Here is a 22,672-nt window from a genome sequence, read left to right on the forward strand (position 1 = left end):
AGGAGTGGGTACAACAATAAACCAACGGGGTGGGGATCAAATCCAAACCACCCCTCGGTGTTGAGTCTGACCGTTGAGCTATTGAGGCTGTGGCTTGCCAAATATAGTCCATTGTATTGATTACAATGGCCTATATTTGGCCACAATAGGGCAAATTATTTGACAAAAACTATTACTTGAGGACTGGCTATATGCAAAAAATTGCAAAGCCACAATGAAAAAAATAGTTCACTGATATTAAAAAGAGTTTATAGGTACCTCTGGAGATTTATGTGGCATTCCTGAATTACCATTGCTATTGGAAGGATGCTCATTGTTTATAGCAGGGTTCTGTGGTTGCTGTGTTGGGTGTTGAGGCTGTTGCTGTTGGCTCTGTTGCTGCGGCTGCTGGTGCAGGTGGGGCTGCTGCGGTTGCTGCTGGTGCTGCAGCTGCTGCTGTTGCTGCTGGTGTTGCAGTTGCTGCTGCTGCGGCTGTTGCTGTTGCTGGTGTTGGTGCTGTTGCTGTTGTTGCTGGTACTGTTGCACTTGGTGAGCTTGCTGCATCTAATAAATATTTCTCTTGTAATATAATGACCTACAACTGGTTTATAATCTTAATATATAAATGTGGAAGGCTATTTATTCATCACAAAATCTGGTTCAAGTACAAAGCTGAAATTTGTAGTTAGTAGGTATCCACTAAGAACAGATTTTGTGATAGAACCAGATTAAAGAGGTCTAAGGGCAAGCAAAGTCGCGGGCGTCCGCTAGTTCTAAATATGCAACTTAGTTTTAAACTTAAACTTAATTTTATTTGATAAAAAACAAAAAGCATTTACCTGTTGCGAGTGATGGTATTGCATGGCATGAACAGATTGAACGGGAGGAGATTGGGACTGCACTTGTCTGTAGCCAGCAGGTGGTGAGAGAGCCGAGTTTGCAGCATAGCTCGGAGACTGTGATGGCTGGTAGTTTCTAGGTGACTGTGAAATATTGGGCTGACAGGACTGCTGATTTGCTGCTGTGTTGACTTGGTACCCTTGAGGAGACTGTCCTGGCACACCCTGCAGAAATGTTTAAATAAAATTTTGTATATGATAACTGCCTTGCTGATACACAGTGTCTGTGAGTTCTGGTTATGAATTACTGAGGTTTTCTTAATTCCAAGAAATTCTTAGCTGAAGGACACAGTGGCTGCAAAATTTGCATTGGCATTCCAGCATTGGGCAGTTCGTGTTACACTGACCAACATTAAAGAAAAACATTAAACCATGGGTTCTGGTATAAACAATAGTATTTTGTAGTAATCATTTCAATCACAGATGTTATCATTAATGCTAATCACACTAAGTCTGTCCGGCCCCGATTTTTAGCAGCAGACCTTAAATGTCCAAATCTTCCTCTGATGATAATTTATTACTATGAGATACAATTAATAAAACCAATTTATTATAAATTTTGCTGATAGATATAAACTTTGTTTCAAAGAATTTTGGTCTCTTCTCTTAAGTCTTAATAAACCATCATATAAGTTGGTAGAGTTAGACTGTGATACATCCATAGTTTCTCAAATTTTCCACTATTAATTTACTTTAATTTGTTATGGAAAGAAATAATGGTAATATAACCAAAACAACATTTTATAAAAAATATTTTTTTAAAATGCTCTAATAAACCATCCTGGCTGTATAAGAAACTTAATATATAAATGTGAAAGGTCACTTATCACAAAATCTCCAAAACCCTTGATGAACATAGATGAAATTGAAATTTGGCAGGGAAGTAGTTTATAGTTACTTAGTGCCCACTAAGTGCGCAATTTGCGTTAGGATCGGATTAAGGAGGTCTGAGGGCAGACAAAGTCACGAGCGTCTGCTAGTTAAATACATAACAAGTTATTGAATAAAATATGAATAGTGAACATACTTGATATGTCTGAGCATTGTGGCCCATATTTCCTTGATAGCTTTGCTGCGTCTGCTGATTGTTCGGTGGATAGTTTTGAGGAGGTGCTCCAGCATATGAAGGCTGAGACTGGCCACCTTGGAATCCCTGCGGGGAATATCCTTGAGGAGTTGAGTTCGGAACATAGCCTTGAGGAGAGTGTCCGTTTCCATATGCTTGTCCTTGATAATAATTTCCATAGTTTGCATTAGTATTCCCGTGGTTATACATAACTGGATTCTCTTGTTCTCCTCCCTAAAGATAAATAATAAAGAAAAATTTTGTGAAATGGTAGTATTGAAAATTGCACCCTTTTAGATAACAATTAGTTTTTTCATTGTTATTTGTAGCAAAGGGAACAAAAAAGTGGTAAGAAGTACATAATTTATTTGAAAACAGACTTTAGCTATTATTCAGTTTTGTAGTTCTTTTTTTAAACCTTAGTATTGGCACTACATTTAGCACTATAATAGTATTGATTTATAATATTAAAATATATAACACGAAGTTTTAATTATTTCATTTTTAGTGTAACCTTTAATTGTGTTACTTGTTCTTTTAAACACTAAAATAACAAATATTGTAATAATAAAGATTAAAATTAAATTTTCATAATAACAACAATTATTACCTATAAAAAACAATAAATAAAGAATGATTTCTAAAAAGCTTCCGTAAGCTTACCGGAGAATTGATTCCTTTGTCAAAGCGTCACTCTTATAATACAAAGATTTTATTTATTGCGTTTATGCAATTTCACTTCACATTGATTTTGTAGAACGCTAAAACATTTATTTATACTTCCATGTGAGGTTAATAAAGATTATTACGAACAAAGCTCAACGCCAGACCAGAACACGGACGCGAAAGTCAATGACTTTACCCCGCGTCCCGCCTCCATTTAGTTGCCATCTTTAAAATTAAAGCGTCGTTGCGCATAAAGCTGCGCAACTGCGGAACTTCTACACACACCCCAACTTGCACTCCAATCCAATCTAAGTTGGCTTCAAAATTTGAAATTGGGTAGATGACTTGAATTTAACGATTTCACCAGTCAATATTTTGCTGAATTTGTTATAAATATTGACCAATTTATTTATTTTGCTGAAAAACTGACGAATCCAAGCGACAACATTACCTAAATCGGTAAGAAAATCCTCTACGCGTCTTTCACATACAAACCGGAGATTAACGAGATGTTGATTCAAACTTCGCAACTGAATGTTGTAGAATCGTGTCAGATCTGGGTGGCAATTACCAATTAGTCTTACATTACAATAACTAGCGGCCCCGGTCAAGCTTCGCTTTGACATAAGTGCAATTCTTCCCTATCCCTACCTACCTACACAAAACTGTACTCGTCCGAAAGAGGATGATATGAACCAGGCACGAGTAGGTACTGAAATGACAAATGTCTGGCAGAAAGCAAACACAACAGTTTTGGAGTGTCTCATGTTTGTCAAGACACACATTAATAAATGAAGCTAATTTCGCGATCAGGAATACCTTTACCTTTGCTGTTGATCCCAAACTTTAAGATTTCATGTCATGACAATAACTTATAGTCTTTTGCACAGCCTCTCGTTTCTTTTTTCGGTTGTAGATACATAAAGCTGGGAATTATCTCATCACTATCAAAATATTAAGTCAGCAAAACCATAATTTCAAGCCAGCTAACCGGCACAGAGTTTGGTAGGTCTATCTATCCTATATTTTTTAAATATCTATCATCAAAACTGTTATTTTTTAAGTATGAAAGTTATACCATGGGACATTAAATTGTCTGATGATAATGTTAAAGTTGAATAGTCCATGTGTATGTTACATCAATAATTTGTATGAGAAACACCTGGAATAAAACATGTAAATATTCTCACCTTTGATACTAAACTTGCTCTGTACGCTGCCAGTGCCTTCAAATATTCTTTTTTTGCTACTTCTGTTTTTTGTTTGTAAACCTGAGGATAACAATAAGATATTATAACTTTCAAATAACTAATTTTAATAGATAAAATAAAATTCTAGAGACTCTTACACTTTTATGTTCTGAATCTAAACCATCCCACATGGAAGCTACAATTTTGGACACTTCACCAAAACTTGCATTTGGATTTTGGCCTTTTATTGCTGCCTGCGTATCACGGAAAAATAAGGCATATGCAGACACAGGTCTGGAAAGGAAAAAAAACAATTACATTTGGATATAATTGAAATTAATAAAAATTGGTTGATGTGGTCAAAAGTATTCTCTTATTAGTTAGCTATTAATGCTACATGAAGGATTATTTGAGTGAGTTTTAAGATGAGACAAACTACTTAAACAAAGCATTGCACATGTAGCCAGAGGTATTAAGGTAAAATAGCTTTAAATTTTTACAAAATATTATCAATTAGATGCAGATGCATTTATTATCTATGATAAGTTATTTGTATAACCTATTTCTGTGCTTAATACTTTTGACCAAGACTTTGTTTTTTATTTTTGTGGAATTCATACTTTTGTGGTTCATTTGGATCTCGTTTTTTCTTTTTTTTCTGAACCTTGGGCTTCTTCTGCATTTGTCCACGGCTCATGCCATTGTCCATAGGTTCTGGGGACGACCTTTTCACTCCCATGTTGCTAACACCCATCTAATAAACAGATCAATATTATGTATAACAATAATAACATTATAATAATTTAAGTTATTCTATGAATAGTTCATTGGCAATACATATGGTATACAGGTAATAAGATTTCAATTTACATCTATGCACGTAAATACATTAACTATAAATTTTCCTATACCTGATGAATCGTAGTTTGTTGCTGCCGGCTCGCTGAGCAATAATGGATTGGCAGAAGGCTTTCCGCATCACCAGGCAACTACCAACAAACAACGAGTTTAAAACAGTGTTTCATACATAATTTGAGATATATAACGAAACTACAAAAATATGAAGAAATGTATATGCCAATGAACTATTTACAGCAAACAAGGAGCAAAAAATAAGCATTTTAGATTAATACAGATGATAATGGTAACAAATGATAAATAAGAAAGTATGCTGTGCAAAATATAAAATTTAATTATTACTTTGAGTTTGACTGTCTATGATAATCTCTATTGAACCATACACAATGTGCTTTGTATACCAATGAACAATTTAAAAATGAGGGTATAAATCGCTAGTCATTTCACACCTGACAATAATTATAATGAACTTGTTCATAAATTAATGAAAATAAATTTGATTAATAAGCTTTTTAAAAACAGTTAGATATAGTTTATATATTTTTAATAAAATTTGATAAAAAAACATATACATAACTTAAAATAAATAAGTTATGAAAAGTGTTTTCTACCTTGATTTCTAATTTTGTTGGTTGGTAAACAGTGCACATCGAGTATGGCTTCAGCACAGAGTTACTGATTAAAATAATAATGCAGTTTTCATATATGTATTGTCGTTAAGATTGCATATCTCTTTTAAATTATTAGATTAATAAAAAAAAATATCTTCTATCTAGAGCAATCAGAAATTGAAGGATTTATATTATATTAAAGCCTAGTCTTTTACTATTAAATTGAGATTTAGCAGGAGGAAACAAAAGGATTTATTTGAGTTTTTGTATTAAACTAATATCACCAAGACTTTGAACATTAAAAACAGTAAACTTTACTGATTGTTCTCTACAATATCATGTTTATATGAATAATGACACTAGCAACTAATGATATTCAAACATAGCATATATGTATATAATAAGCTAATGTAGCACTGCAGTAAGAAACAAGGCTTTTCAATAAAATATTCATATTTACCTGAGAGTGGTGTGAAGGTACACTATCATCAGAATCATCACTGGTGGTGCCCGGTGGTGAGGCTCGTTGTGGCGAGCCGTACACTGGGCCCGGCTGTGTGGGGGTGCTTGGTGTAGGTGGTCCACTCATCACTTGTGTTGGCTGTAGCATAAGCAGTTGCTGTTGCCCACCGGGTTGCTGTTGGATCATGTAATTACCTGCTGGAGCTGCTGCATTGCTGCAATGAAATTTATTTTTCAAAATTACAATGTCAATACAATGTATTCAATGTTGTTATTATTACTTATCATTATCAATTTATGTTACATGTAACTTATGTAATAAGGCCCTGCCTTCCTCGTTATAATAGATTGTAACTTTAAGACTGCAGCAATGTGACTTTTTATTTTATAAGTTTGTTCATTTTATAACTTGAAAAATAATATTAGACGCATTTTAATGCCTTGTGGTATTTTTTGTAACATAACCTTCTGTGAATAAATAATTTTGCTAATATAAATTTTAGCACAGAATTTCATTACTTTATAATGTTGTCCATGAGAAAATTTATGAAAAAGTACATCACATTAGCAATATAATGTGTTTGTAGTAAAAAGGTAGGTATTTAAGAAATTATATTGTTTATCTTATTCAAAATGGGATGGCTACCGTTTCTTATTCGCTAAGACGAGTAAAAGTAAATTAATGACAAATACCTCAATGGATTGAATATTACGTATTTGTCTATTTTTGAATAATAAAACTAAACTAAAACATTAACATACCTGTGAGAGGTAACAGGCGTGTGTGGTTCTTGTAAATACAAAGGTTGTTGATATGACGGCGCTCCGCCGGGTGGAGCTAGTCCGTCTTGTGCTGGATTCATCATACCAACCTGTGTTATAACAAAAAAATACTTACTATTACAAATAACAATGATAGCGCCAAATTATAATTAATAAAAAACCAGGAATGTTCCCCTACATTTTGTCAACAAAATTTTTTATTAACCACAGATCAGGACTAGTAATAAAATTTTAAGCTGCTCTATGGTTTATGGTTCTGCTATTTTCTGTTATCCGGTTTGTTAGGCTAGTATCACACGGTGTGTGTTACTACGCTTTTAATCGCTCAGTCCGACTCCGACATCCGACAAGTCAGGCTTCGAGAACTGAGACTCTCTAATAAAATTAACTTATCCCACACCTTGTTCTAATTATACATTACTCATTAAGAAAATACGTAAGAACTGTTCTGTAATTAAATGGCAGAGTGGTCTATCCACTGAAGTTACTGACCGTGACCTCATCAATATAATGTTGTACTAGAAGGCTAGTAGCGTCCGTTACTAATTGGTGTATATTAAAAAGATAAAATATTAGAATATAATTCGATAACTTTTTTCACTGCGATCTTAGCTTGCTTGCTTTATGCTTAGCTTAAATTGTCCCGCAGAGATATGCAAAGTGTCGGCTACCCCAGTCAAAAAAGGAAATAAATAGGTCAACCTCGGAAAGAAAGCTAATAAACTGTAAACTAGTACTTTTGGAACAGTAAGATGAAGGTGCATTTTGATGTTCCAAAAGTTTTCTCGAAAGTTTCGCAAAATATCGTATCTGCCTCTTACGTTATTTTTCGATTTAGAGATGCGTTTGTAAAATATTAACATTTTAAATGCAAATTTTTGTTAGAGTCAAGTTTCAAAAAGGGTGTTTATGGATACTTGAAATTGATATAAAATGAAATTACAAGGAAAACTATAATAGCTACGTACCAATAGCTATATATTCGACCAACTTAAAAAAAAGTAATCTCGAAAATTTCATACTAATTTCGTTGTTAATTAAAAACATAAAGTTGTTAGTTAGTTAACTCAGAGTCTGCTAAAACTAGAAAGCAGAAATTTGGTATGGGTGTGACATTCATCACGTCTATGAAGTGGTAAAAATTAAATAATAAAATAAAATCTATTTTGGGGTTCCTTCCCCCACATGTAAAATGAGGATGATTTTTTCTCATCTATCTCATAAATATTGTGTGACAGTGATAGTGTGTATTACTACCAGTATTTTTGCGTTATAAGAATTAGAAACGCTCATTTAATCTACAGACCCTACATTCCCCGTGGCTTGACACGCACTTGGCCGGATTTTGAGATAGAGGGCAAAGAGCTTGTTAGTCACACTAAATTCAGAACACTAAAATGAAGGTGTATGAGACTTTACAACTTAAATGATCCCTCATTCCGAGATTAAATCTTTATTTGACTGGGATACATTAGCGTGCGACTTACATTCGACGAGTCGCGTCGTGTGCGAATGATAGCGAAATTGTATGGAATTCCATGACGCGTTGCATACGCGTACCAAACTAAATTTACTATTAATTAATATAGTTACTAATCTAAGGCCTGATTAGTCACAGTTTTTAGTAAATCAGTAGGTACTTCGATCCAAATCCCATCTGTAGTAGACGTGGTGAGTCTTTCTTTTAGCTTAGTTCGAGGGTAGGTTAATATTATTCCTTCTAATAATGATGTCAGTCGTTTTTTTTTAATTTACTATAGATACTTACTCGTAGAGTCGATTTTAGTAGGTAGTCCAATGATAATTTAGGTAGTCTATATTTTTGTCGAGGCATAGCTGGTATGCCCATGCTACTAGCACCGACTTCCAAAAAGGAGGAGGTTCTACGTTCGGCTGTATGTATGTTTTTTTTGTTTTATTTATACCTAATTAAATACGATACAAAAAATATAAAACTTCTGTAGTGTAACGAATAATGTACTTACCTATCAATACATTTTTATGATTACGTACCAGAAACATTAAGGGATCAATACATTAAATTTTATTTTTAAAATAGCTCTGAGAGTGATCTAAAATAAACTACAAGAGTCGAGTCTCTTAACGGAATTCATTCAAAGGCAATTCCATTTCAATAAAAGCAATCTAAAAAGTAGGGCAGATGATAGAGGACGCGTTTCGTAAAAGTAGGTATGTACGAGTACTTACTATAAAAATATAGAATAAGATTTGATGGTGTATTTGATTTTCTTTCAAACGATTTTGTTACCTATTTGTATTATTGTTCTTTAGAATACAAGTAGACAAAGTTACGTCGTTTAACATTGGTTAGGGAATCTGGCAGTAAAAAACTCGTGCAACTTGGTTCGGCCGTTTAGCAGATTAAAGAGAGAAAATAGTAAAATATTTATCTATAGGTACTTTTAATAAATAAATCTGTAGAAAGATCAATTCTGTACATGAAATATATTTCCAAAATAACTATCAGGAGGTGAATAGTGATCGATACTGATGCCAAAATTGCAATCAGTAAATTTTTTGTCTGTCTATCTGTCTGTATGTTCGTTATAGAAACAAAAACTACTCGACGGATTTTAACGAAACTTGGAACGATTATTCTACATACTCCTGGGCAGGTTATACTATACTACAGGGTAGGGTAGGGGTAGTTGAAAGTGTACATCGACATTCACGCAGACAAAGTCGCGGGCGTCCGCTAGTTATATAACTATATAAGTATTATGTAAGATTCAAGTTACGTCCTACAACAGTTTTATTCTACTTTTATTTATGAGGTAAAAATCTTTACTTAGCTTATCTCTACCTAGGTATTCTAAAGTTTTAAAAGGACGCGCATTTTCAAATCACTAGTTTTTTTTGTGAATATACCTCAAAATGGAATCAATCAAATGAATCAAACTACAGTTTTTGTTAACAAAAATAAGTTTTGTTTGTGGAGCGTATAAACTAACAAAATTACGAGTAGGTTCTTATTCTTTCTACCTCTTCCGCTCTTTTAAGTATTAATAGTATATATTTATTATAGTTTGAATGGGAGTATAGAAAAGTGTTATTTTTAGACTTTTATTAAGTAATTTATTTATTATTAATTAATAGGTATCTTTATCTCATAATCATACCATAAAACTTTGATATGAAGTTAAAAAAAAGATCGTGTCATAGATTTTCGTTACTCATGTTATAAAATTATAATAGATATAGCTTTCCTAAAAAGAACTCCAAGACTATTTTTTTGAAAACCGATTTTCATGCGGATTTCATCAATACACAGGTTTCAGTATACAAGAGTCAGAAATTATAAAAAAATATTGAAATACAAGCGGACGCCCGCGACTTCATCCGCTTGGAATTTAGTTTTCACAAATCCCTAATATAAGTTTAAGTAAGTATCTTTTATAGATACTTACTCCGGTTTATCTTCTAAAAAATGGTCACGTAAATACCTACAGTATAAGAAATTTTCTCGCAGACAGTCGCGGGCGTTCGCTAGTATTGCAATCCATATTTAGGTTACGCTTACAAACCTGTGGGGCTGAATGATGAAGCTGATTGTATTGTATGTGAGGCTGCCCTCCGCCAGTCGCAGCATGCTGTCCGTGCATCAGTGGAATGTCGAATTCTTCGTCTCCAAAAGATGGCGTGTGAAAAGTCTATAGCAAAATGTTCCATTTCGTATTGTACACATTAATGGTAGGCGTCCACAGATTACATGCATCGCATGCATGCATCCATCTGCATTTTACGCATCAAACGGATCGTAGTATTCTTTGTATAGGAAGTCATGTAAAATTAAAAATCCGTTTAATACGATACGTACGATGCGGATCTGTGGACGCCTGCCTTAATTGTAATATTTTCATTAAAGTCATTGATAATTTTTATTTTTGAAAGGGTAATCATGTTCATATGTTATGATATTAGAGTAGCTATTGTGTAGCGTAATCGCTCATGTGTAGAAGATCTTTTTCAAGACCTCAGGGAACTGGGCAGCCCTTTTTTCTGCACGAGTATCTCATGTTATAAAAAGTACAAGTAAAGTGAAAGTGCAATCCTAATAAACAAACAAACAAATTCACTGTCGCATTTATAGTATCTATCAATAAGGATTTATTTAATGTCTTTTAAGTTTTAATGGGAATACAATTGTCTACTAACCTGATCATTCATAGCGTACACACTTGCCTTGATATCGCGAGCCGCAGATAGAGGCGATTCGAGACTTTCTGGCCGCTGGAAGAAACGTACAAAAATTAAAATCAAAACTTATGAGAGGCAATATTAAGCTTTTTTAGATTTTAAACTATCGTGAGTGTTATTCAAACGGTGAAGGAAAACATCGTGAGGAAACCTGCACACCAGAGAATTTCTTAATTTTCTGCCTGTGTGAAGTCTGCCAATCCGCATTGGGCCAGCGTGGTGGACTATTGGCCTAACCCCTCTTATTCTGAGAGGAGACTCGAGCTCAGCAGTGAGCCGTATATGGGTTGTAAACGAGTGTTATTCATATTGATTTATATACAAACACGGCTAAAACCCACGTGATACAATGTCGGAGTAGAGTTTTGTATCGTGCCGCGTTGCCCACCAGCTCATGACTAAGAGCCCCGTATGGGTTCGAAACTAGTCGGGCATACTCCGACGTTGTATGACGTGAGTTTTAGTTGTGTTTGTATAATAAATTTATTAAGCTATTATCTACTAGGTATAGGCCTTAGCCTGCCACCCCGTACTAGAGCAGCGTAGTGGGTATAAGCTCCATATACCTATCCCCTCCTACAAGAATGAGGCCCTGTAGTGGACCGCTGGTAATGATGATGATAATTAAAGCTTTAAAAAGCTCTACACTTAAAAGGACCAGATTCAATCTAGGATCCGATTCAAATGTCGGAGTAAAAGACTACCGCTGGACAACAGTCGTGCCCACTTCTCAGACACCTTTGATTCTCAAACTCTTTTAAATTCATATAAAGATGAATTTCCAAGAAATTCCTTTTTTGAAAAATTTCTATATCACACAAGGAAACTGTCTTTTTGCCGTGCTAGTAGTCTTGATAGAGCGCTTACTCTTTAGTAGGTTGTCCTTTTAAATAGAATGTTTAAAAAAAATACAAAATATTGGAATTTCAAAGCACTACCTTACTACACTAGTAAACAACAAAATTGACTCTTTAATGAGCGACAGATTGCAAGGTCTCTATTCCATAGTTTTAGCTAACGAAATTATCTGTAATCACGATGGGAGATCAACCTCTGGGTAAACGGTTAATTCATCTCGTTGTGAATTTATTACGCTATTGGGCGATGGATACTTATTTCCTGGCAATCGCCGGGTACTCCGTCTTACAAAGCATCCGTGATCGCCATACAACAACCTCGTTAACTTTCCGACATGATAGTTAGTTCCAATTATATAAAATTATATTTTAAAATTTGTTCTTTAGTTTGTAACTTTATAGGGATTATGGGGATCATTTTCTACAAACCTTTTATACCTTTCGAACATTTTTAGATGCATTACTTTACTCCCTTAAGTTTTTACCGTTTAGGTTAGTTTGGTTTGAAAGTTACTTGTAGATACGTAATACGTATACTACATACATATTATTTCAAAATAACCATTTTTTCTCACGTGCTTATAGTTATTTACATGATACTAAAACAAACAAAACTTTTTTAAAAAAAATCTCTGTTTTTCTGTCTGTCTGTTTGTCCGGGCTAATCTCTGGAATGGCTGAACCGATTTATATGGAGCTGACTTTCCCTGGTATAGTGGAGGTTATAAAACAACAACAAGGTTATTTATATGAGCTACTTTTTGTCCAGGATGACCAGCCCTCCTAGCCAAGTGGCACGTCGATTCTCTTTCTACGGTCGCTAACGCTTCGAAAACTGGAAAGATGTATGGGAATGACATTTTATATCGACATGTCACGTGATCAAGATCTGTCATTGACATTTTTATAGTTTTCCAAGCGTTAGCGATCGTAGAAAAAGAATCGACGTGCCACTTGGCTAGGGGGGGGGGGGGGGCAGGAGTTTTATTTTACGTAAGAAAATATAGAATCATTATTTATTTAGATATCATATTTTAGGAGTTATAATTCCATACAATTTTGAATTAAAACTAAGTTTAATTCTTATCCTTCATATCCATTCATTGTGACACGAGATTTGATTGATGCTTTATGGTAGGCGTCCACTGATCCATATCGTACGTATAGGACGCATCGCATCAAACGGATTTTAGTATTCTTTGGATAGAAAATCATGATGTTGAGTTGAGAAACATCAAATCGATTACTGCATTGAAAACGTTATCAATCCGCCATTAATAACCAACGGTAATGTTGCATTTCTTGGGAGAGAATTAATATTATTTCAAAAGAATTAAAGTAAATTCGTATAATCAAAAATAGTTAAAAAAATATTGTCTTTTATTTTCTCCAGGGTACAATCAATGACTGATCCTCTGCTCCATACAATTTTAGACCATCTCCTATTAGCTAAATCGGTATGTCAGTAGTTGCGGCGTTAAAGAGTAACAAACATCCAAACATACATCAAAACAAACATCCATACAAACATTCAAACAAACATCCATACAAACTTTCGTTTTTATATTAGTAGGATACCTACTTGTATTTATTAGATATACCGAAAGAAAAAGGATAACTTCCGGTTTTTGAATTACCAATGAAAAAATAACGGCTATTAAGTCAGGTTATTAAAAAGATTTTCTAGCTAATAAATATTTGAGCGTGCAGCTTTAGCATTTCGATGTTGCAAAGTTAAGAAATATGTAAGTACTAAGTGGAACGAGTTTATTCTGCAATCGAAATAAATATTGTTTTATTCGATCAAATTTTATAGTATAGTGACTAAATAAATACAATCTATGGCGCAATTTTATTACTCTTAAATAGAGTGTATCAATCTAATCCAGAGATTTTGAAATTAGTCACACTGTTTATCAATCCATATTTGGCTCACTGCTAAGCTCGGGTCTCCTCTCAGAATGAGAGGGGTTAGTTAGGCCAATAGTCCATCACGCTGGCCCAATGCGGATTGGCAGACTTTACAGACGTAGAAAATTAAGAAATATTCTAGTATGCAGGTTTTCCTTCACCGTTTGAGACAGGTGATAATAAATTTCTTAAAATGCACACAACTGAAAAGTTAGAGGTGCATTTGCCCCGGACCGGATTCGCACCCTTCGGAATCAGAGGCAGAATTTCTCATAAATAAATTGATATATTTTAGGGTTCCGTAGCCGATAAAGACCCATAGACGATATAGTTTTGCCATTCCGTCCTCCTGCGGTTTAGCTCTACAGTTAATTACTACGATTGTAGCATAAATAAGTAAGGATCGATGTTTCAAAAACTTATTTGTTTACTAGCTGACCCGGCAGACGTTGTTTAGCCAATGTGGCTAAACAATGTCTAAATATAAATTAATAGGGGTTAATCGTGGGTAGGTTAGAGTGAAAATTTTGAGTTGTATGTATTTTATATATGATATATTATTTCATGACATTGTATTTGTATAGATATTATATAATAGCTGTCATATAATAAAGAAGGTGTTACAGTACTGAATCCCCCAATAACATGATATAAATTGAACTTGGAGACCTTTAATTAAAAGGTTTTACAATAATAAAGTATATATAGCACCGATGTTTTAGAAATTGATCTCTTAAGAGTTTAAAAGTTTTTAAATAAAATAAATTAGCATAGATGTTCCAAAAATCAATGTATGATAAAAAATCTATATTACACTTTCTATAGATGACATTGCACAATACATACTTAACAATATTAATAACATCATCCCCCAATAACATTACATAAAGTGAACTTTAAAGAGACCTTTAATCGGTTTAAAAAGGTTTTAACGAAAATAAATTAGCATCGATGTACCAAAAATCGATTGATCAATATTGTAATGCCTTGACTTGAAGTTGGTCTCATTCCGCGACCGGTTTTTGAGCTCAGGCCCGGCGCACCGGCTGCTGCGGTCCCAATAGCTCTATACGAGAACGTTGCACACTATCAACCGTAAGTGAAAGGACACGCCGATAATTGCCCTGTGTTATTCGATTTTGTAATAGTATGCTGTAGTCTGAATTTTATTTTATTAAGTTATAAAAGGTTGATCGTATCTAAGTCCTTCGCCCGGCCTGTCTATTTACGATATACTCGACTACAGTAAAAATTCTCATGTGGTTTTAATCGATATACAGGATGAACTTCATGAATATATTTTTCAAGGAAATCCTTACAGATTCCTTTTGCAACATTGATAGAAAGTGGGGAAACAGGGGAAAGAAAAGATGGAACTTAGTATGAAAGTCTATTCTTTGAAATTAGATGGGTCAGAGGTTAACACGCGGGCTAAGTCGCGGACGTCAGCTACTTAACAAAATATACTTATCCAAGGATACTAAATACAGGAAAATGTCGAATGTCTGTCGAATATAATTGATTATTTCTCTCATTTATTAATATGTCACTTTTTATAGCTCCGTAGTCCACAAAAAACCCTTATAGTTTCGCCTTGTCCGCCTGTCTGTCCGTCCGTCCGTCCCCGATTTAACGCAGAGACTGTTACTAAGACAAGAAAGCTATAAATTAGCATGAATATGAACATTAAAAATGTAAAATATAATCTTGAAAAATATTTTTTTAGGGTACCTAGACTTTTAGTTGTTTATATCACAGTGTGGGGTATCGTTAGTTAGGTATTCGAAAGATTCTTCTACCAATATTTTTTGATTTAGGGATCCGTTTGTAAAATATTAAGCTTTTAAGAGCTAATTTTTGTGAGTCAAGTGTCCTTACCCTCTACCGGCTAGACGGTTATTTATGGATACGGGAAAAAATTCACAAAAGTAAGTTATATAATGAAATTCCATGGAAAACTATAACAGCTAAGTAGCAATTAAAAGCAATTAAAAGTAGCAAGTAACTATTTAAAGAGTAATAGTCGTCAAACTTAAAAAAACGTAGTTGGAAATCGAAAATTGCATACGAATTCCGTTACTAATTAAAAAGTTAAGGTTGTCAGTAAGACTCAGAGTTTGTCTATAATAGAAAGATGACTGATTGATTGATGATGATTTCATCTGAGTTTATCATATTAATTTCGTCTATTATATGGTAAAAAGGATGTTTGAAAAAAAATTTTTTGGGGTTCCTTCGTGCATCCCTACGTGCAAAGTGAGGATGAATTTTTTATCGTCTATCCCATGGTGTGGGGTATGGTTATCGGTATTTTTGTGCATTACAATATAAGGGATTAAAGTGCTAACTTAATCTACGGAACCCTAAACTGCGCGTGGCTCGACACGCACTTGATTGATGTTGATTTTTTAACAATGTTAATAAAATAAAAAATATAATACAAAACACTATTAAAAATTTATAAAAAAATTTAACTGTCCCGCTGCGCTGCTGCGACATTTGAGTGCCTAAGCAACGGGTAGTCAGGGGTCCAGAATAAGGAACCTCCTCACAATACGTTCCGTCTCAAGAATAACTGCCTTCAGTATCCGACCCTTGATCCAGCAGTTCAGCGAAAGTTGAAATAATATTTGATTGTTATTATTATCAAAAATATAAGCCAGTAGTATATAGCAGGAAAGAATTTTTTTTTTCCAGATCATACTGTATTAAACTTTGTGAAGGTATGTGATATTCATGGCGACATAATTATGAAGTGGTGAGGCGCTTTCTTCTAAAGCCAACTTATTCTTTTCTAAACTTCCGATCGATACTAAACATTAGGTACTATACCCCGGAGGATGTATTTTTTTAAAACGAGATGATCTACTCATTGATATATTGTTACCTACATAAATAAATGAATTTGTGTAATTATTATTTATACTGCTGTGGTTTAATTTGCGTCGATTCGACGTCGCGCAGTTTAAATCCTTTAATCCTTTTCACATTTTTTACCATTTTTCAAATTTCCAAAAATACTTTCTTAGTCTCTTTTATGAAAACGAAAGGATAATTAACTGTGAAATCTGTTATCGTACAAATGTAGAGATAGGCGTTTTAATAGAATATTAATAACGTTCAATGACAATAATAAATAATTATAATTAATTATAATAAAATTATGTAATACAGGATAACGCCAAACGTTTACAAAGTTTAATTAAACGGGCTTAGCTATCTGTGAATTGTATAATAAGAAAAGAATTCCAATAAATCTTTACAGTCAATTATAATGTGCCGTCCATAACGATACTATGTTTCTAATATGTTTTTAGAGCGTGGAAAGTAGAAAGTTTTAAAAAGTAGGCGACTTTAATAAACATACCTCGAAAGGTATCTATTTGCCTAAATTATTATTATATTTCATGCCTAACATTTACGGCAAAATTGAATTACATAGTCTATGTAGGCATTGTTGATTTGTTGATGGCACATGACTTGTGTGAATCAAGCACAGAAGTTTTGTAAAATGTCAACAAAAGAATGTCCACAAAGATAATGTATTTTAAAGGAATGTAGTTAAAGCGACTACTTAACTAACAAGTTTAGAATTTATCTAGAGAGATATCTTTGAAAAAAAGTAAATAAATTAAGTTTATATTTTAGTGTTGGCAGAGGCTCCAAATTATTATATTTAATATATTTTCTTTAAGAAATTAATTAAACATACATTGTATCTTAATTTTATATGTTACTTAAAATTAACATGGATAAAGATAATATCCTAACCTACTAGGACATCATGTTTCACTGGTATAAGAATTTTAATACGGGTAATATCGACCCATGCGTCGCTGCTAGTAATAAGGGTTGGCTGGTTTTATTAGTTGTCATTCCATTTCCTCATTGTTATTAAGCATCCCATAAATTTACTTACAGAATTCTAAAGTTCAATGTAATTATTAACAAGTACTATACATGTATTATAACAATATGTCTTAATTATTCTTCTATACGTATCCTATGTACTTATACAATCAGTCAGTTATGTAAATCCCTGCCTTCCGAACAGGTGGTAGAATCTTTACAAAAAGTCAACTGACGTGTCAAAAGTGCTTGTAAACTGAGCCTACTTGAAATAAATGATTTTTGATTTTTTTTTTTGAAATATTGCTATTCTTGTAAATTATTATGATGTATTTTTTACCATTAAAAAGAAGAACTTGCTTGCTTAAGATATATAATATTAGAAATACACAAAAAAAGAGTCTATTTCTGAAAAAAAACCTAGTGAAATCTGCCGCAGCAGAAAAAGCTGAAACCGGTAAGTGGCTCAAGTATGCCTCTCTGACAGAGAGTTACATATTTGTACCTTTTGCCGTGGAGACCCTTGGGCCTTGGAGTCGCAGTGCCAAAAAATTTTTCCGTACCATTTCACCGCGGCTTGTTGCCTCGACTGGTGACAGAAGGGCTGGCTCATTTTTTGCGCAAAGGATCAGCCTGGCTGTCCAACGCGGAAATGCAGCCAGTATTCTTGCCACCATTCCACGTGGGCATGATTTGTATAGTTATTAGGATAAGTTAGCTTAAGTTCCTTATTTCTTCTTCTCAATAAAAAAAAAAAAAATCTGAAAGTTATTCATATAGTAGTACTCGTTTATAAGTTTCTTTACTTAGCGTAGTATGTAAAATGTAATTTATAAACAGTCAGTAATTTTTCATATACATACCTACTCAGGTTTTAAATTGGTATAATAAATAACAATAATAAGTCATAAAAAAAATAATAGATTGTTACTATGTATTGTATCTATTTAGCATCAAAGCATTTGAATAAATAATATTGTAAGAGAAGGCGGCACCATTATTAATGCCGGTTATGGTAGAGAATTCTTTAGGAGGACATAATTGCCGGTCGGTGACCCCGTTTAGTTCCTCCTACTAAAATAGCGTTAAATCAATTGGTGTTATTACAATTGGTACGCTTCTCTCATCGTAACCTGCTTACATTTTGTAGGGGAGTAGAGGCAGAAAGCTAATAATAAAAGAAGTGAGCAGGTGAATTCACTTTTTTGTTGCTACGATCACAAAAAATGTAGAGTCATAACAAAATCGGAATTTTTATTACTACGTGTGATAACATTGCTTTAACACATTATTAATAAGTACGTATATGTATTGTATATGTATGTGTATAAGTAATATAAATAACAATTGTATTGTACTAATAGTGGTAGGTATTGATAGAGAATTTTAGAGAGACAGAGACTATAGTCTAAGATCCGGCATTAGGAACATATACCCTCATCTGTTATTTAGTGGTGATAAGATAAAAAATATTCAGATAAATATAAATTATAGATTATATTCAGTGACACAATACAAATAGGTTGCCTAGATAAATTGCACCCACACACATTGTTCATACAAAATCTAGGAAACCATGAACTAGATAAAAGGCAACTTAATACAGTTAAATTAATCATAAAACAAGGGGTACTTTATGATTAATTTAGGAACTAGGGTATATAAATAACATTACTCGACTGATTATATCTGGCAACCCTACAGTCGCAGTGTGAAAGCAGGCAACCTTTTGGTTTTTAATTCCTGTTTGGTATCTACCAAACAGGAATTAAAAACCAAAAGGTTGCCTGCTTACTCGTATATTCTTTTAGCTAGTGTATGATTTTTTGAATTAACCAATAAGAGAAGTAGATAAAATAAATTTAACAAAAAAATTAATTACTTAATACTATCGGGCCGCAATTGAACTAGGCAACCTATTTGCAATGTGACAGTGTGAGTATTTCACAATAATTTTTGGAGATATTATTATTATTTCACAATAAGAGAATTGGGAGATACTGAATTTTGATTATAAGAATAAAAATTAAAAGTGTGAACTTTCTCACTGCTTTCTTCAAAATGATTTACAATATCTGCTTATTTGCCTAAAATTGCTAATGCAGTCGTTTTTTCTTGTATAAAAAAATCAAAGTAATAAATAATATAGGCAGGTAGTGTATATCTACCATTTGCATTTTATCCATTAATTACGGGACACCCTGTATTTCTTATGCCGGATCTCGTGCTATACTAGCTGACCCGGCAAACATTGTTCTGTTATTTATATTTCTTTACTAAAATGATACTAAATCACCATAAAAATGGGGGATGAAAATAGAAAAATACTTTACACCCTAGCCTCATACCTATCACATATTCGTATCTCATAGGTATAAATCTTTAACTTGTCTAAAAACTTTTTGTATCTACCTAATATTATATTCACATTTAATTAAGATTTAAATCCATAAGGAATATGAAGGTCAAAATTATCCTTTTGAAATATCTATAAATGTTACGCAATAGTGCAACGTTTAATACCTACTATTTAACGATTTAATTAATCAAATTAGTATTCATAATAAATTTGGACTCCCTAATTCAGATTAAAATTACCTAGCAAGGTACCTATTATGTAAATTACACGATAAAACTATGGAAATGAGAAAACACAACGACGGAAAATATAACATTCATTAGAACACACGTAATTCTACTGTTATTAAATGTTTTCATAATAAAGGTATTTAAAATCAATTTTGGAAATTATGCTTAAATTATCGTATGTGCGATAAACTATGATAACTCAGAGTCTCACAATAGATTGCAGCGAGACTATATCGATGAATTTATTCATTAACTAGTTGACCCGAATGACTTAGACCCACCTAAAATTATCATACGAAATTACCTTTTTTAATTAGAACCACCCATGCATGAAAAATAAATGATTAAAATCTGTCGAACCGTTCTCGAGTTTTAGCAATTCTAATGAACAGTAATTAATTTTTTATATCTAATAATTATGTCTTTAATGCTATAACATATGATCTGAATCTATTTCTTTAAGTTTGTTTATGTAGTCAGCAATTAAATGGGAATTTACTTAAACACGCCTTATCTTAATATCAGAAGCAAAGCAATATGTTACGTCCTACTTAGTTAACAGATAATATTTTATCAATTTATAGTGTATTATTGTAGGCATATATAGCTACTTTACGATGTTGTTTTTTTTATTTTCAATATGACACCCAATATATCAACATCTTATAAGCATATCATCTTTAAAAAATGTTTGCAGTAGCAAGTTTATTATGTTCATATGAAAATTGTAGCAACCGATGTTTCAAAACCTTTAAGAACTTATTTGCAATCCAATTAGAAATTCAAAAACAAGTGAAACACTCAGTTAACCAGCACTATAAAATAAGAAAATTAATAAAATTATATACTTATCTAAGGTTAGAACAATAAATATTGATTAGTACAGTAGAGGCAGTAAACGAATTAAGAACCAAAGTAAGACCAATTATAGGAAAAAGATATTATTTACTAGAGCTAATATATAAATATATTTGTGTAACGACTATTCAGTAATTTAAGTCTTTAAAACATATGAGGAGAAAGCAAAAAAAAAAACAAAATAAAAAAGCTATGGAGAAAAAGGAGGTTTATTTCAATGAAACCTTAAGTTAATTATAAAGCATAATAAGTTATTCAACTGGTTTGCTGCTACAGCAGAGAAACAAGCTAAACAAATAGTTAATAGAAAGTTAAATACACACCATACGGTTTGTTGATGTTACATATCTCATTCGCTGTAGAATAATAAATTCCAGGCTTTAATTAAATACGTTCCGGTTCCATGTAAGATCTAATTAATCTATCGAGGAAGTAAAATTTATAACAATTACAGTTTTAATTACACTGTAGTTAGGTCACAACGTTGTTTCATCGATGACTACGTCCTTGGGTCACAGATGGGCACACTTAATTTATTAGTTTTTTTTTGAGATAGATAACACTGGTAAGATTTGTAGAGTTAGATCGAGAGCGATTACTTATAACGTTTGATGACACGCTAGACACACGTGCGGGCCGCGCGGGAAGACTGCGTGGCGGTCGCTACTCGCTGGTCGTGGCGCGGTTCGGTGGGGCGCCTTCTTTAGTTCCCATAGAAGCCGAGCCACGCCGAGAGCGCTGCTGTAGCCTCTAACCAAAGCCTTCGAAACCGGCACCACTCAAATCGGTGGACCGATCTTTCGGATCTTTCGGACGGGTATTCCCGATGCCTTACAGGAGACATGCAGCACGAATCTGAGATTGGTTTAAAATTAACGATAGTTTCAAAATACGTTTGAATACTCGATTGATTGGTATACTAAGAATCATATTCGCTTTTGTATTAAACGAGTAATGTTGGAAGTGATTTTAAAAGGCCAGCCAAGGCCACATTAAACTTAACGATGTAAATTGCTACTTCGGTCGGGATCTGTAAAGTATTTTCCTTTTAACTTGCAATGAATGTAAAAGACTTGAGCTTCTTTAAAGATAATACAAGATATTATAATGATTTTTATATAAATATTGAATTTTCAACCTGGGTTATTCTTGAGTTCTAAAACTGGCAATAGAGCCATTAGAAGCAGACTACCTTAAAAATTTTTAAAATTATGTGTAATTTGTAGCCTGTAATAAAACTTCCGACAGCATATATTCTAATAGAAATAAAAGTTCGTTTTGTTTCGCAGTAGATGTAATAATAAAAAAAAATGGTGCAGTGATGTGTTAAATTAATATTAACAAAATTAACAGACGTCCATGGACCACATTGAATTCTGCTATTTTCGGATTACTCTTTTCCTTTACGTCCAATCGAAATGAAAAAGCTGCCATCTGAATTTGGGAAATTTTCCGGTGTAAATAATCCCTTTCAATAGATTCCGATATATTAAAATTATAAACATTGAATTTTGTGAAGGTTTTGCCTGGACATCGGTGTGTGTCTGTGACATCGTCTGTACATCTGATGACAAGTTGGATGCGGTTTTCCTAATAGATAGTTTTCCTAATTGAATATTAGGAAAACTAAGGGAAAACATTTAGTCATACAACTAGCCAACCTATTATTTTTACCTATAGATGCGGCACGGACGAAGTTGAGGGCATTAGTCAATATTGTGTAAAAAAATGTCAATTTACATAAAATTTCAACAGAATTAGAGGAAATATATTATTTAGTATAGAATAATTAGAGTTTTCGTAATGTAAGAATGACTACACAAATACATTCGGTGGATAGAAAGGACATGAAAAGTAAATTTCATATACAATTCAG

General features: G+C 33.2%; 1 protein-coding gene across 8 annotated transcripts in view; it reads right to left on the reverse strand.

The window, feature by feature from the left end:
- The window catches only part of LOC112052747 (TOX high mobility group box family member 3), a 31,048-nt gene that overhangs the window by 2,407 nt on the left and 5,969 nt on the right, over nt 1-22,672 (reverse strand). For 2 of the 8 annotated variants that reach the window (XM_052881661.1, XM_024091942.2), the window contains 11 exons: nt 10,691-10,765; nt 10,060-10,185; nt 6,494-6,603; nt 5,730-5,946; nt 4,712-4,789; nt 4,421-4,554; nt 3,959-4,094; nt 3,801-3,881; nt 1,906-2,178; nt 819-1,043; nt 259-543 (listed from right to left, as the gene is read on the reverse strand). In XM_052881661.1, coding sequence (XP_052737621.1) covers nt 259-543; nt 819-1,043; nt 1,906-2,178; nt 3,801-3,881; nt 3,959-4,094; nt 4,421-4,554; nt 4,712-4,789; nt 5,730-5,946; nt 6,494-6,603; nt 10,060-10,185; nt 10,691-10,765 — 1,740 coding nt within the window. Of the gene's footprint in view, nt 1-258; nt 544-818; nt 1,044-1,905; nt 2,179-3,800; nt 3,882-3,958; nt 4,095-4,420; nt 4,555-4,711; nt 4,790-5,729; nt 5,947-6,493; nt 6,604-6,692; nt 6,712-10,059; nt 10,186-10,690; nt 10,766-21,119; nt 21,455-22,672 lie in introns of those variants that run through there. The other 6 variants (XM_024091968.2, XM_024091960.2, XR_002887331.2 and 3 more) reach the window with 6 other exon arrangements.

This window comes from Bicyclus anynana, chromosome 5 (assembly GCF_947172395.1).
Source record: "Bicyclus anynana chromosome 5, ilBicAnyn1.1, whole genome shotgun sequence".
NCBI classification, from domain to species: domain Eukaryota; kingdom Metazoa; phylum Arthropoda; class Insecta; order Lepidoptera; family Nymphalidae; genus Bicyclus; species Bicyclus anynana.